General features: G+C 45.5%; 3 protein-coding genes and 1 pseudogene across 3 annotated transcripts; 2 read left to right on the top strand and 2 right to left on the bottom strand.

Annotated features, from left to right (window-relative positions):
- Positions 1-70: 70 nt before the first annotated feature.
- Positions 71-4417, bottom strand: LOC103988321 (protein SUPPRESSOR OF K(+) TRANSPORT GROWTH DEFECT 1-like; annotated as a pseudogene).
- A 521-nt stretch (positions 4418-4938) lies between these two features.
- LOC135677693 (AP2/ERF and B3 domain-containing transcription repressor RAV2-like) lies at positions 4939-6758 on the top strand. The gene has a single exon (XM_065190066.1). The coding sequence runs from the start codon at positions 5328-5330 to the stop codon at positions 6363-6365; it is 1038 nt and encodes a 345-aa protein (XP_065046138.1). The 5' UTR covers positions 4939-5327; the 3' UTR covers positions 6366-6758.
- Positions 6759-10108: 3350 nt separating this feature from the next.
- Positions 10109-12293, bottom strand: LOC135676054 (transcription factor NIGT1-like). The gene is made up of 5 exons (XM_065186833.1): positions 12017-12293; positions 11696-11916; positions 11336-11609; positions 11181-11257; positions 10109-10602 (listed from the first exon to the last, which is right to left on the bottom strand). Exons 1-5 carry the CDS (start codon positions 12138-12140, stop codon positions 10276-10278), a joined length of 1023 nt encoding a protein of 340 aa, XP_065042905.1. The 5' UTR covers positions 12141-12293; the 3' UTR covers positions 10109-10275.
- A 680-nt stretch (positions 12294-12973) lies between these two features.
- LOC103987412 (large ribosomal subunit protein uL24y) lies at positions 12974-13714 on the top strand. Its single transcript, XM_009405705.3, has one exon. The coding sequence runs from the start codon at positions 13047-13049 to the stop codon at positions 13515-13517; it is 471 nt and encodes a 156-aa protein (XP_009403980.2). The 5' UTR covers positions 12974-13046; the 3' UTR covers positions 13518-13714.
- The last annotated feature ends 809 nt before the right edge of the window (positions 13715-14523 follow it).

The following is a 14523-nucleotide window of genomic DNA, read 5'->3' as shown; positions in this document are numbered from 1 at the left end:
ACGAAAGGGATCTAACTCGAGATCCAAACAATAGTTCTCAAAGAAACACCGACAGTCCATAGATCAGAGCTTTGAATCCCATTGCTAGCTTTATATTTTTCATGTCATACAAATTTGTGGAGCAAAACAAAAAAACCAGTTTTCGCATTACACTGACTGACATATAGTAGAGGATGATAGCACAAGAAAGAGAGAAAAAAAGACAAATGAAGAGTTTGATCTTTAAGAACATAAGTGAGATAATTCCCAGCAATGGACCTTGCTTAAGAGCAAGGTATATTTAGATGCTCCATTTTGTCGAAATCTTGTCTTTGTGATCAGTGGGGGAAGGATCTGTTTGTGCACTCCAAATAAATATGATATACTAAACATGGACAGAATAGAATGGAGAACCAAATGATAGCAACACAAGATTTCACATGTACCTTCGCAGCAAGACCTTTAGCAGCAAGCTCCTGCAATGTGGTCTGAATAGATCCTGGGTGTCTTGGTCCACATGGCAACCACATGCTGTCGCCGGACTTGTGGAAATGCATGGCATCTTGAGCTTTCCGGACTAGTTCAAACAGTACATCTTTGACCTGTTCAGTCAAAAGCAGCACAACCGAGTCATCCCTCGAGATCTTTGTAAGATTTGCAAGAAGATCAAGACCACTTACACAAACAGATATATCTCAGCCAGGAAATCCTTCTATTCGGCGAGCTAAGTTCACAAAATCACTTTCGCTCAAGTTATGAGGGGTATCTCCCAGATGAACCTACCAACCAAGCAGTAGTATGAAAATATCAAAAAGATGAAGTGACCTGTAATTCCTGAGGTCTTCATAAACTGAGACTAGTGCCAAAGAATGAAGTGAAAAATGTAGCAAAAAGTCACAACAAACAAGGAATCCTAGTGACTTATGTCAGTAAAAATTTATAGTAAAAGGTTGCCAATCAAGTGATCCTAGTAACTTCTAGCAGTGTTCTGGTCATTATAGTCAATACCTTGAACATATGTTGCCTGCCTTTTAGGTCTGGAAGAGGAATATAAATCCACTTGTAAAAACATTGTAGGATTGCCTGCGCTTCACAATTATAAGCAATAGCAAATGATGATTCCGATAACTTTAAAACAAATAAAAGTGTCCAGGCCAGAGCATAGGGTGCATTTGTGGCGGGGAATGAGGACTTTCTGATCGTTGTTTCCTACACCCTGCAAAAACAGAATCACATACAGCATAACTTTTGTTCCGAAGTCAAATATTTCCATTTCAATTTGTATTCCGAAGCCAAAATTTAATGTATGAAACAGAAAATATTTTTATCCAGAAGAAATCTTATTAATTTACAAATATTATACACGGAGGAAGAACATGATATACAATATGACCAAGGATTTAAAACCTGTTAGACCCATCGTGGATACGCCCGTAAGGGGACAATTTCGGTCAAACTGGGGCTAATAAAATTTTAGCCTCATGCCAGTTCAAAGACTTAACTGGCCCAATGTCCTAAATCCTACAAGTTAAATTCCAGCCGTATCAATATACCATACCAGTCCAAATGGCAAGCCGCTATCAGGTGTTAACAGCATTCAAATCCTTGATTGTAAGGAGACATGAAAAACACATATCATAAACCACTTGAACAACCAAGCAACTCCAGTTGTTCCTTTTTGTATAAAAGTAAGATCAATACCGATAGAGTTATATCTCATAAAATTACATTTAGTTGATCATGCATATGAAGCACTGATTTGCTTCATAAACTTGACAAACAAGGCACAGATCAGATATGCAACTAATGTTATGTAAAGTTACCTGCATCTGCACAAGGAAGTTCTGTCTTGATTCTTCGAGAAGCTTCAATTTCATTGCCTTCTCCACGTTGGCCACATAAGGAATCAATTTCATCTATAAAAAATATTGAAGGAGCATTTTCACGTGCCATTTGGAAAAGGTTAGAAACTAGCCTTTCACTTTCACCCATCCATTTTGAAACTAGATCTGACGAAGATATACTTCAACAGTTCAATCAAATATAAGATGTCTACATATTTTTCAAGATACTTGTCCATTAAATTATTGAGCATCTAACCCATTTTCAACAGTTCAATTGACTCATATTTGTAAATAGAAAATAACCTGAAAAACGTTGATTCTGCCTCTGTTGCAACAGCCTTTGCCAGGTATGACTTTCCAGTTCCAGGTGGACCAGACAAAATAAATGCCCTCCATGGCCTTCGTTTGCCTACAACATTCAGAAAAAGGGTAATTTACTGATTTAATTCGTTTTACAATTAAACAAATTCAAAGAACTGTCGTTGGATAAATAAAGACGAATAAGAATGAGATTGTAAACAGCTGCAACAGATGTACGCATAAAAGATATTTGATCTACAAATACAAAGCATCAGGAAAACAACATGCACCAGAAATAACTAAATACCATGAAGAATACATCTTTCACGTGTGTTCGCATAATACATCAATCTTTTGGATATGTCTCAAATGAACACCACCAGTGTCATGTCTATAAGAGAATTTTAGCTAAAAGCAGACTTTGATCTTCAATTTACCTATGATTCTTGTTCAATATTGAGAACAGCAGAGATGGAAAAGCCTTTTAATTTCTCTTTTGGTTACGGATACTTCCCATCCAGCCGATTTCCAATCGAATCCAAAATCAAAGTGCTTTTTATACCTAGGGGAGATCATAGGGTAAACTGTTCCCTAATGGGGTTGTTATTAAGGTGCTATTAGCATTATGGAAGAATTCCGTATTGTAGCTCTTTTTCCCATATCCAATGACTAAACTAAGTCAAGTTCAAAAGCAGGTACCATTCAGCGGAACTTAATTACAGATTTTGTAACAGTAAGATTTCAGTAATATGCTATTTCATGAATCAAGATCGCATTATTTCAGCATTTCCATTGCTTAATCTTTAAATGGATTCATTAACTAATCCACACATTTAAGAATAACATGAAAAAGAATTCATATGGGCACTATCTAACATCAACAGTACAGAACAGGGTTGTGAAATGATCAAATCCAGATAAGATTGGGGTTCAAAGAATTGATGCAACTCAATCAGATATTATCATGTGAATCATCAAACTCAAACCCCTGAATCCCAGAAACCTCTCGAATGGGTGAAGGTAATAGAAGAGTAACAGGACAAGAGAAAAGGGAAGGATGATGTAGAACACTGGTTTCATTTTTCATTTTACAGCACTCTCGAGTTACGCATGGAATGAAAATTGACTTCATAAAGAAGTTAAATTTCTTTTTTCTACCAACTTTTCTCGTAAGTTCTGTATTGTCTTTCCCCTTTTGTCAGTCACTTTTTCTCCTCACTGTATTCAATTGACACGATTCAAAAACCATTAAAAGTTAACTACCTCTATGTTTCCATTCTCACATCATTGTTAAGATTTGAGTAACACTATTAGTTATATTCCGAGTCATGCTTATTCCTATTTCAGGCTTCCTCAAAGAGATTAATTATCATCGTTTCTTATATCATAGGAAGGATACAGAATTTTGTTAGGCAGTACAATTTGAATACTGCATAAAACAAAAGAACCTGACAAGCTGAGCACAACGACAAAGATTTCCTATCGGAAAAATGATCTATAAATTTAGAATTTCAATACAAATTGTTAGTGTACCAGAAAATAGGTCTGAACCAATAGCTTGCATCTTTCAAAGATGGCAAAAGAAAACAAACCGGTGAAGAATTGAGGGAACTTGACCGGCAAGATCACAGCCTCCTGCAAGGCCTGCTTGGCGCTCTCCAGCCCGGCCACATCGTTCGACTTCACGCTGGGGCTTCTCCGCTATGATAGCAGTAGCCAGCTCGGACCTGGGCTTCGCCTGATCGGGGTCCTCGCCGCCGTTGCCGTCTCCATTCTTTGGCTTCGTCTTGGGCCTGGTGACCACGGCCGCGTCCCCGTTGGAAGCGGGTCCGGTGCCGCCGCCGTCGAGCACGGCGCGGATGTCCTCAGCGCGGCGGAGATACTCGGTGAACTTCCGGGTGATGGCCTCCTTGATCTTGGGGTTCTTCTCGTACTTGAGGTGGTGCGGAAGTACTCGAGGGCGTTCATGTAGAGAGGGAAAGCCTTGACGTAGTTTTCCGCATTGTCCTCCAGCACCGCCTGCTTCACATACTCGATCGCCTGCTCCTTGAAATTGCTATCCATCGCAATCACACCTCCGCAAGCCCCCCGATCGATCGTACAGGGCAGAGAGCGGAGCGATCGGAAAAACCGCAGAGATCAACTCCAACCCTAAGAGATTTCGTCGATCGCCGAGAAAAAGGAAAACCCGAATAAATCGACTCGGGACCGAAATGGATTGGCCGATTCGAATGGCATCGAGAAGGCTCAGATGTGTGTCGCAGAGAGTCGGAATCGCTTTATGACCCGACATAAGACTCGCCTCACTCACGTCTTAAATAGCTGACGTGGCGAATACGTTGATGGCGCGTACATCATGTTAAGCCCTCCCATATAATCCGACCGGTTTTGGGCCCCGTTATAAGCAATTTCGGATATATATATATATATATATATATATATATATATATATATATATATATACACGAAATTGCTTATAACGGGGCCCAAAACCGGTCGGATTAGCTTTAGATCATAATCCTAAGCCCATGGAGTCACCATATGAAACAGGGGATATAAGCTAATCTCACATGTTCACAGGTAATATGAATTTTATGCAGCTGATATATGTTAGACAACTTTTCCTTACAGCTGCATGAACATAGTGAGATACGAATGTTGTGCTTCTCGTATAACGGGCTCCTTTCTGCTGCATGCATGCATGTCGAGTGGCAGCCGACGCGGATACTTCCGGGGAAACCAGAGAGTCGGATCAAAGCAAGAAGCAGTATGGTGATCAACCCAATCAGCAGTGCGCGCCTCTGGCAGCAACCAAAGCGCAGGGGAGGCGCATTTGGCCGTATGGTGAAACTATCATGTGAACCCCCCACTCGATCCAACTTGCCTCCCTCGCGTCCCTACAACCCTCTTCACCGGGCCAAAAGCAGATAGATAGCTAGAGAGGAGGAGGCATGAAACCTCCGTCGAGTCTTCCCCACCTACACCATGCTCCCCCATGAACCTCATGAGGTGTAGTGTACATTCCATGAGTTCGGTCCTCGCAATAAATCTCAACTGCAACATGCTTACCTGTTTTATAGTCAATAAAAGCCCTTGAGACCTCCTACGGATCGATCACCACTCATCGCAGCCTCCTCTGTTCTCTCGTTGGATAAAACCACGATCGGTTCTGTGTAGCCGTGTCTCCTGCCAAATAGCTTAGCCATGGAAGGTGGTTGTGTCGAAGAGGTATCGAGCGACTCGGAGAAGCGGCTGCAGGTGGCGCCGCAGCATTTTGTGACCGAGGTCCTACGGCGCATGGGCAGCGGCGTCAGCGTGGTGCTCGACCCCACTCCGGAGGGCGGGATGAAGGCTGAGTCCAGGAAGCTGCCATCGTCTCGGTACAAGGGCGTCGTCCCCCAGCTGAATGGCCGGTGGGGCGCCCAGATCTACGAGAGGACCCGGCGGGTGTGGCTCGGCACCTTCGGCGACGAGGCGGAGGCTGCAAGGGCCTACGACGTCGCCGCGCAACGGTTCCGCGGCCAGGACGCGACCACCAACTTCCATCCCCTGTCGGAGACCCACGACGACGAGGCGGCCGAGCTTACCTTCCTCTTGGCGCACTCCAAGGCGGAGATCGTGGACATGCTGCGCAAGCATACGTACGGCGAAGAACTGGAGCAGAGCAAGCGAGACGCACGGGATGGCCGGGGCGCCATTGCAGGCAAGAGGAGGACGCCGAACGACCTGCGATCGGTTCGCGACCTTCTGTTCGAAAAGGTGGTGACGCCGAGCGACGTCGGGAAGCTGAACAGGCTCGTGATACCGAAGCATCACGCCGAGAAGCACTTCCCATCGAAGAGCAGCAGCAGCATGGCGTGCAAGGGCGTGCTGTTCAACTACGAGGACGTCGGTGGCAAGGTTTGGAGGTTTCGGTACTCGTACTGGAAGAGCAGCCAGAGCTACGTGCTAACGAAAGGGTGGAGCCGGTTTGTGAAGGAGAAGAACCTAAAGGCGGGGGATGTGGTTAGCTTCTGGCGATCCACCGGGCCGGAGAAGCGGATGTACATCGACCGGAGGACCGGGGGAGCCGTGTGCGATCGCAGCGCGCCACCCGCCATCGTGCAGCTTCCCGTGGTCAAGCTGTTCGGTGTGGACATATCAGAATCGCCAGCGAGCGGCGGCGATGCCAAAAGAGGAAGAGAGATGGAATTGTTTCCACCATCACAGTTCTTCGAGACGCAATTCATAGAAGCTTTGTAAATCCGTCGATGTTTTTCGCTTTCTTCTTTCTGTTCTGATCCCTTTTGCTTTGGTTTCATGAAGTGTGCTTCTAAAGCAGACACCACTGGAAGAAACCATGTATGTCGTGTGCTACTTCTTGTTGTATCAGTAAAGTTGGGTAGGTTTCATTAGCTAATAGGCAATTCGTATGAAGTTTCTTATGTGGACATCTGTTAGTATAAATCAACGAGTTGGAAAAGCAGAAGTGGAGTTATAGATACTGTGTTGTCATGCAGCTATAGATCAAGTACAAAGCATCATGCCGATATGTGTTGTCACATATATGGATTATTGCGTTGCGTCTTTATCGGCCTACAAGACACAGTGCCTTCACTCTCAAAACAGTAGTATGACCGAAACCAATCAAATCAAGCCGACCATGACAGCCGATGCTTCGTGCGTCGACTTCTGTCATTCTTCGACTATTATTAGGCAATAGGGTATCGGTTAGGAGGTCCGAGTTCTTGTTCTTCTTCCTACCATCGACTATTATGGAACGGCAGTGCCGTCGATGGCCAAACGCTCGCCTGATGCAGATGTTTCTGCTTTCATTAATGATTTATTCGACCTTCCAAGAAAAAACATTATTCCAGTCAAAGGATTACTTCTCATTGACGACGTATGCTTTGTTTATTGCTTGGTCCGCTGTGTTCCACCAGGACTGTATCTACTTGGATTAAAATACCTACAATTGATTATTTGTGAGCATGTGCTAAGATGGTGGTGTCAGCTCGCTTCGACCATTGCTGTGGTTCCCAGCTTGAAAGCTGCGTCTGGTTGTGCGGCAACTTGCGGAATGGAGTGGAACACGATGAGCAAACGGACTAAAGATTAGCTTGATCTGGTCAGAAGAAGGTAGTAGGTGAGAAGGCGATTCACAGAGTGTCGGATTTGGTTCTCGTTGTTTGATACAAAGAACGCAAAAGCTATGGCTGGTGTTCTTGCACGTAGACGAGGCAAAGTGTGAAGCTTAAGCAAGCTGGTTTTGGATGGTAGGATATATTATTTGTGAAGGTGCTATGGGGACTGCAAATCTGGGAGACCCCTCTGATGTTTCTTCTTCCTAAGACTCATCTCCAAGTCTCCATGTCCTGGCTTATAGGGTTTTGATGAAGCTGAGTTGGAAGGCCATCTCAGGTCAAAAGGAGTACATTATGCACCTATTCGCAGTCACGTGGGTCGGTACGGATCCTATCCGGAAACCGTAAGACTGTTTGAGTGGGTGAGAGAGTGAGGTCGGATCGAGGGTTCCAAGGTGGGGTGAGTTGTGCTCGATATAAGTCGTGGTCGTGCAGATGTGCCATGTTGAACAGATGTGCCGTGGTTAACGAGTCAGCACGGCCTGGTCCACGAGCCGATGTCGGGAGTCTTCGACCGATAAGTTGGTTGCCAAAGTCAGTCATGTCCTCAGGTCGGGGCACTGGCAGCCGTGCGCTGGCGTCTCTCGATAGGGATAACGATGGTAGCCTGGTGACCTTCGCTTTTCTGCACAGAAGACCCCCGTCGGTTGGTTACCGATGTTGGCCCCTCTGACGATCAAGTCAGTGCTTGGTGGGGGGGTGTTTGTTTTTTCCCTCTCCCTGACCAGATGCCGGCCAAGGGTTTTTATACCATTGCACGAGGGTCGACCGTACGCGGCTTGGCGTGGCAATTGATCCTCGAGGGTCGTGTTGGTACCTTTGTGCGGTCGTCGTCTCGGGACGCGCAAGACGACGCCAGACGACTGTCATATGTAAGTTTGGCGTGCCAGTCGATTCTCGAGGGGCATGTCGAGGAATGCCTTTGTACGGATTCCGACTTGACGCGTGGAAAGAGTATGCGTCGATAGTGACATGACTATGACCCAAAATATATCTTATCACCTCGTGTGGGAGATCGACCCATACATCCACTATGACACGGATCAATTTATCTGGATTCCTATGACATGGCATCAACTCATACAGTCCCGTGTGGCGTAGAGCCAACTAGAGGGACGTCACTTACCATGTCGAACTTCCTTGTTGGTCAAACATCGGATTGTGTTCCACGTCAGCTGCCAATTGACTATCCGGAGTTGATGCTAGAATATTTTTTATTAATGACCATTTTGAATAATACATAATCTATATATCTAACAATATGAAATCAAAGATGAGAGTGCATGAATATGAATATGAAGAGACTGTCGACTCCTATGAATTAAGTTTCGTTGATAAGCACGGAATAGCGTCAGTATCCATTTCTTAAAGTGTCAGTTGTATTTATCAGAAAGGTGATTTAGACCTTTTAATTATCGATGTGATTGATATATTGTTTAATCATCACAAGTATTTCTATTAGCTTCATAATTTTGCGGATTTGTATATTTACCCTCCCAAAGTTTCAGAGTAGCATATTCACCCCTACAAAAATTAATATAGCATATATGGCCTTGTTAACATCCAATCAGAGGATTATGATGAGGATTATGCTTAACTACTAACAATCATTCCAAGATGTGCTTTAAATTCTTACAAGAGCCTATGTGCAAGGTTTTCAAATTTGTAAGAATATGTATGCTTAACTTAAACTTAGATTACTAATGATATATAGCAGCGATTTGGAGGGATATAAACCACATATATATTAGTAGTATATAAGATGAGTGATTTTGTTAGTTATGCCTCTAAATATAAGTTTTACCATATATTATGTAAAATTTATAAACTGATTAACATTATTATAAACATTATTCAGAAATGCATGGCAGGATTAAGCTTGAGATTTTAATAGAAGTGATAATAATTACATCATGGACTTTTTTTATAAGCTCTTCTAATTTAGTTTATCAATGTTAGTATGATAGATAGAACTTATGTATCGTATGTCATGTTATTGTAGGATTGATCTCAATGTTAGATTGTATGATTCTATCTAATTACGTAAGATTATAGATTTAATTAGATTTTAATTATAGTAAAAAAATCTTAATTATAGTAAAATTATTTAGGAAATAACGGGCTCTCATAATTATTATATTAGATCTTTTGTTTTTATCTATAAAAAGATATGACCTTTTAAGAAAGAATTATCGATTAGTGAGATTATAGATCTATTCTCAATCTACCTTAGACTCTAATCCATAATATTATTATAAAGAAAGAAAGATAATAGAATAAATAAGTTTAGTTCTCTCTATAGAACGGTATCGCTATAGCCTTCGAATCAGATAAGAATCTTTTGAATGATATTGAAATGTAAATATAATAAATTTGATCTATCGATTTTAATTTTTAATATTAAGATTTTTCATTTAACATTAGCATACTTGGTTACACTTGCCATTAATTTCATGCTCTCCTTCCTAATGTTTCCGAAGTTACAGCGGGAAGTTTACCTCTGAAGTAGAGTTCGAAGCCGAAAGAATGCTCGATAGTGACCCCAAGCCATCAGTCTTCAGCTCCATCCGACCTTCTGCCAAGGATGAAAGCGTGTAGAAAAAGCATCTGAAAATTCTATAATACTGGTTGTATACGTAAAGTAGTCTGCTCTCCTTAACTGTAGTTGCGTTTCTTAACAGCTTTCCTGCATGTTTTCAACGAATCACAGATGGTAAAAGCGTAAGTTGGAAGCTGAAACAACGAAGAACGTTTCAGGATTCTTCAGAAGATGTGTCGAACCAGCTGAACACTACTGACTTGCAAGCGTTTCAGATCTTAGCAGTGCGTTAAAATCTCAACCACTGGGAAATGCTTGGTAGATGAACTCAATGATCTTTTGTGTTTTTCATTAAGCGACATCCATCTGTAAACTTACAACACACGAGTAAGACAAGCATAAATCGAGTACATTTTATTTTGGACAACAAATTAAGGCAGTGAGAAGCAATCGACAAAACTGAGATGCCGTCAAAAATCTCGCTGTAGAGTCAGAAGGGAGGCGAAGCAGTGGTGGTTTGCGAAGACGCAGAAGTGGTAGGGGACGCAGAGCCGTCATCCGCCATGCTGTTCGCAGCGTCACTGCATCTTCCTCCCGAGTGTGATGGCCTTATGCCGGATCTCAGCCGCTGTTGAGATCTCAAGCCCGATGGCCGAGATGCCACAGGGGCGTAGATCCCGTTAGGAGGAGCACAAGCACCATTTCCGCCGGGTGGTGATGCAGGCGGAACCACAAGTCCACCCACCAACACAAACTGAGGCCTGCTGCTGCTGCTCTGGTCTGCGGGGTTCGGTCGCCTTGTGTGCAGCCGATATTTCTGACCAAAATACCAACTCTTTATGCATCTCGAACATGAAGGAAAATTGTAAAGCACGCAGGCATGCATGAACAGAGAACGTTAGGTTGGAGAGAACAGAAGAGGCTCGAGCCCCGGAACGTTTGTTGTCGAGTGTTGGGAGATCACCGCAGATGGATGCAGGGAATCTCCGGCAATCAAAGGTCGAGTGGTTTAAGCAATCGCAGGGGTCCACAAGATATTACGAGTAATGCAGCTTATTGGTCTGGAATCCAATCGGAAGGAAAAATAGGACTCGATCTTGTCATGTTTGGTCACGTTGTAGGTTTATAATACGTAGCAGACAGACTACATGCGATGATATCAGGATTAAGATCTTGAATACACATCTAATCCATGGCGGAGAACGAAGTGAAGGAGAGCATAGAACGAGAAGCGAATCGGGTGGCAGGAATCCGGTGCTTTGCGGGTGCACTAAGAAATCCAGATGCGCGTAATGCGTGTTGATCATTTCGTTCATTTTCTTCTTGTCTTTTTTGTGATTCACGCTACCATACACGAAAGCGAGTGCGATGATTAAGATGAAGAAGGAAACCGACCTGCAAATGGCTCTTCACCTCGTCGTTGGTGAGGCCGTCCACCTCCATCATCTCCCTGATCTGCTTCGGCGTCGCCACTGCGATCCACGAGATCTACTATTAGAGACGAGGCACGTAAACGACCAAGATTCGAGTGATGAGATGGACGATTATACCATGGGATCCACCGAGCCGCTCGAGGGCATGCAGGAAGAGGCGGTGGAGTTCCGGCGACCAGCAACGCCTCGCCTTCCGATGAACCGGCGACTGCTCCTCCTTCTTCTCCATCTCACCTCCTCTGCTGCTATCACCACCACCACGGCTCGTGGTGAAGTTCGAAGCTGCCGCTGTTGCAGCCGGTGGTGTCGTGGCGTGTTTCTCTCTCTCGAAAGGCTGGAATGCGCCGCCAGTCTTCTTCAAACTCACGGCCATCGGCTTCTTCGGCGGTTCCTGTAATCCAAGAAGCAGATCAGAGTTCGTCGAGAAAACCAATATCAATCGACTCCTTAAAAGGACACAACAATTCAGCATCTCACCACTTTAAGAACAGTGTCCGGCTGCTGATCCCAGAGCTGGACGGATCTAAGCCAATCCGGCTTCGTCTCCAACCTCCTCACCATCGCAGCCTTCTTAGCCTCGCTGCTACCTTCCGACGATGTCGAAGCCAAGCTGGGCTTCAGAGGGATAAACTCTTCCAAGACAGGCGCATCGTTCACACTCTCGTCATCGCCCATTTGCTCCCTCACGCACTCGATCGCTGCAAAACCACAACCACCGTTTCAGCGACCGAAACCCAGAGACCGACCATGCCCCCCCGTTACATAACAGGGAATCCAGTTCGGAACAGAGGCAGACACCTCGGGTGACGAGCTGAAGACAAAGAGGCAGCTCCCTCTGAAAGGCCTCGATCTTCCTGCGCTCCTCCTCCAGCGCTCTGATGCAGTCGTGACATCGCTGCCCTCGCCCCGAGAGATCCACCATCGTCTGACGGTGCTTGAAGCAGGACAAATGGGAGCTATTGGATGGATGGCTATCAAAGAGGAGAAGCCTTGGAAGACAAGGAAGGAAGGAAGGAATCACTCCCGGTCGGGGCGTCGCGTAGAAAAATTCCGAATCTTTCAGATGGAGGCGGTGCGAGATCGGAGAGGGTGATACGTAAAAGAATCGGAAATCACGTGTGGGCGCCGCGTTGGCGCTGACAGCAGCAGCCGGTCGAGTTGATAAGATCGAAGGATCGAGAGGTCAGATCTCGCTCGCGAGGCCCGTGGACGGATGAGATCGGCTTCGGCGGGAGGAATCTTCTGCGGGACGACGGGTTCCGGAGATTCACGAGAACTCTGGTCCCGTCTTAATTCCACAATTGATTTGACGGTTTCTGGATGGCGTGTTGCTTTTGCCCCCCTCCCTTTTTTCTTGCGAGACGCGATTCTTCTTGACGAGAGCGCATTCTTCCGATCTCTTCATTTACTCTCGCGATAAGCGAGTAAACAGTCAAAGTCAAAGTCAAACGGTAAAAATCATTTTGCTTCGGAAAGTTCAATGTCCAACGAGAAGTTAAGCATTGTTTTAGTTCGAAGCCTTTCTTTCTTTTTATTTTCCCTTTTTCCCAAACGGCAAGTGGTAAAATATAATAAATACAAAGTAAGCTCGTTGGGTCGTAGGAGAAGAAAACGTGAGTTTCACGTGTCTTTGCGAGGTCGTGGTTAAGCGTTAATTGTGTCCAACGAGTGAGGGTACTATAGTCATTATGATCTCAATCCGTCGAAACCCTAGAGCTCGCCGCATGGCTCCTCCTATATGACTCGCGCTTCCCGATTCACCCATTCCCCTCTTCCGAACCCCATCGCCTCCTGATACTGCCGATAACCGCCCCCGGCGCCGGCCACTATGAAGTACAACCCGCGCGTGTCGAGCTCCCGGAGGAAGTGCCGGAAGGCGCACTTCACAGCGCCGTCGAGCGTTCGGCGGGTGCTGATGAGCGCGCCGCTTTCGGCCGACCTCCGGAACAAGTACAACGTGCGGTCGGTGCCGGTGCGCAAAGACGATGAGGTGCAGGTGGTGCGCGGAACCTACAAGGGCCGCGAGGGCAAGGTCGTACAAGTCTACCGCCGGAAGTGGGTCATCCACGTCGAGCGCATCACCCGCGAGAAGGTGAATGGCTCCACCGTCAACGTCGGCGTCAACCCCTCCAAGGTCGTCATCACAAAGCTTAAGCTCGACAAGGACCGCAAGGCCCTCCTCGATCGCAAGGCCCGTGGACGCGCCGCGGACAAGGCCAAGGGCAAGTTCTCTGCGGACGAGGTCGCCGCCGCCGCCGCCGCCACTGCCGGTGCGCCCTCTCTCCAAGAAATCGACTGATCTCTCCGATCATCTGTCAGAGCCACTCTTAGCTTTCGTTGATTCGTTGGAGATCTTCAGGATTTTGATTTTGGGAGGAACAAGTTTCGAACCGTGTATCGTTTCTGCCCGATGATGGGATTAAGCTAATGCGCTTTGCAATTATGGATTTTACTGTAGGATTAATTCCCATTTTAATGTGCCATTTTCTCTCGTCAGATTCCTCGTGAATGTTATTTGATGATCATGGATCAGAATAACTGAAATGCGAGTAAGATGTGGTTCGTTATGGACCAGACATTTCTACAAATAGCTTAAGGGCTCCATACTATTTAGGCTTTAAACCTTTACGGCCTTCCGATCGTACCTTTGCCTGCCTATATTCGTCACTGCTGGAAGGAGCGACGGACCAAAGGAAGACAAGTCCTTGTGGTGTCGGAGACTTGACTCTATCGTTCGAGTCACAAGATGGCATCTACAAGAGACAACATCGATTTAAGCCAGTAAAGACAACTGCATTTAGTTCCTATACACAGATCAAGAAAGCGATCGTACGTTCTGCAAAAAGAAAAGGTAAATGTCTCTACGAAAGAATAATGCATCTTAAGTGTCTTACTGCTAGGAATGACACCATCAAAACACACTAGATTTCCAATCAAAATCCAGGCAGATTGAACAAAGAGCCTGTTCGGGTCCGGACGACGGGGATCTCCCTGGGACGTTCCTCGAGCCCGCTGAGGCGGTCGGGTGCGGTGTCCGAGGGACGATGTAGCCGTCTCCTCAGGGCAAGAACTCCTCGCCTGCGCGTCTGGAGGGAACTTTCGGCTTCGCACCTGCACAAAGGTCGGGCCGAGCCGTTGCTTCCTGAGCTGCCCACTTGCAGGGGCAGGTTGATATTTTCTGACTTTGTGTTGGCGTGACGTGAAGAATTAAGCTTTGACAGGATGTTAATGCGCCTCGATCAATGTTTCGGTCTGCATTGACCAGGTGCTACTGCGTAAGACGTCATCTGACGTCAGCCGAGTCT

Source organism: Musa acuminata, chromosome BXJ1-6, assembly GCF_036884655.1.
Source record: "Musa acuminata AAA Group cultivar baxijiao chromosome BXJ1-6, Cavendish_Baxijiao_AAA, whole genome shotgun sequence".
Lineage (NCBI taxonomy): Eukaryota > Viridiplantae > Streptophyta > Magnoliopsida > Zingiberales > Musaceae > Musa > Musa acuminata.
Note: the sequence above shows the minus strand (reverse complement) of the source record. Positions and strands in the feature narration are given on the sequence as shown.

Excerpts from the sequence above, each read along its gene's own strand:
- LOC135677693 (XM_065190066.1), top strand. The coding sequence starts at position 5,328 with ATGGAAGGTGGTTGTGTCGAAGAGGTATCGAGCGACTCGGAGAAGCGG.
- LOC135676054 (XM_065186833.1), bottom strand. The coding sequence starts at position 12,140 with ATGGTGGATCTCTCGGGGCGAGGGCAGCGATGTCACGACTGCATCAGA. Across the intron at positions 11,917-12,016 it reads TCTTCAGCTCGTCACCCGAG|CGATCGAGTGCGTGAGGGAG; the intron begins GTGTCTGCCTCT and ends GTGGTTTTGCAG. Across the intron at positions 11,610-11,695 it reads CGGACACTGTTCTTAAAGTG|GAACCGCCGAAGAAGCCGAT; the intron begins GTGAGATGCTGA and ends CTTGGATTACAG.
- LOC103987412 (XM_009405705.3), top strand. The coding sequence starts at position 13,047 with ATGAAGTACAACCCGCGCGTGTCGAGCTCCCGGAGGAAGTGCCGGAAG.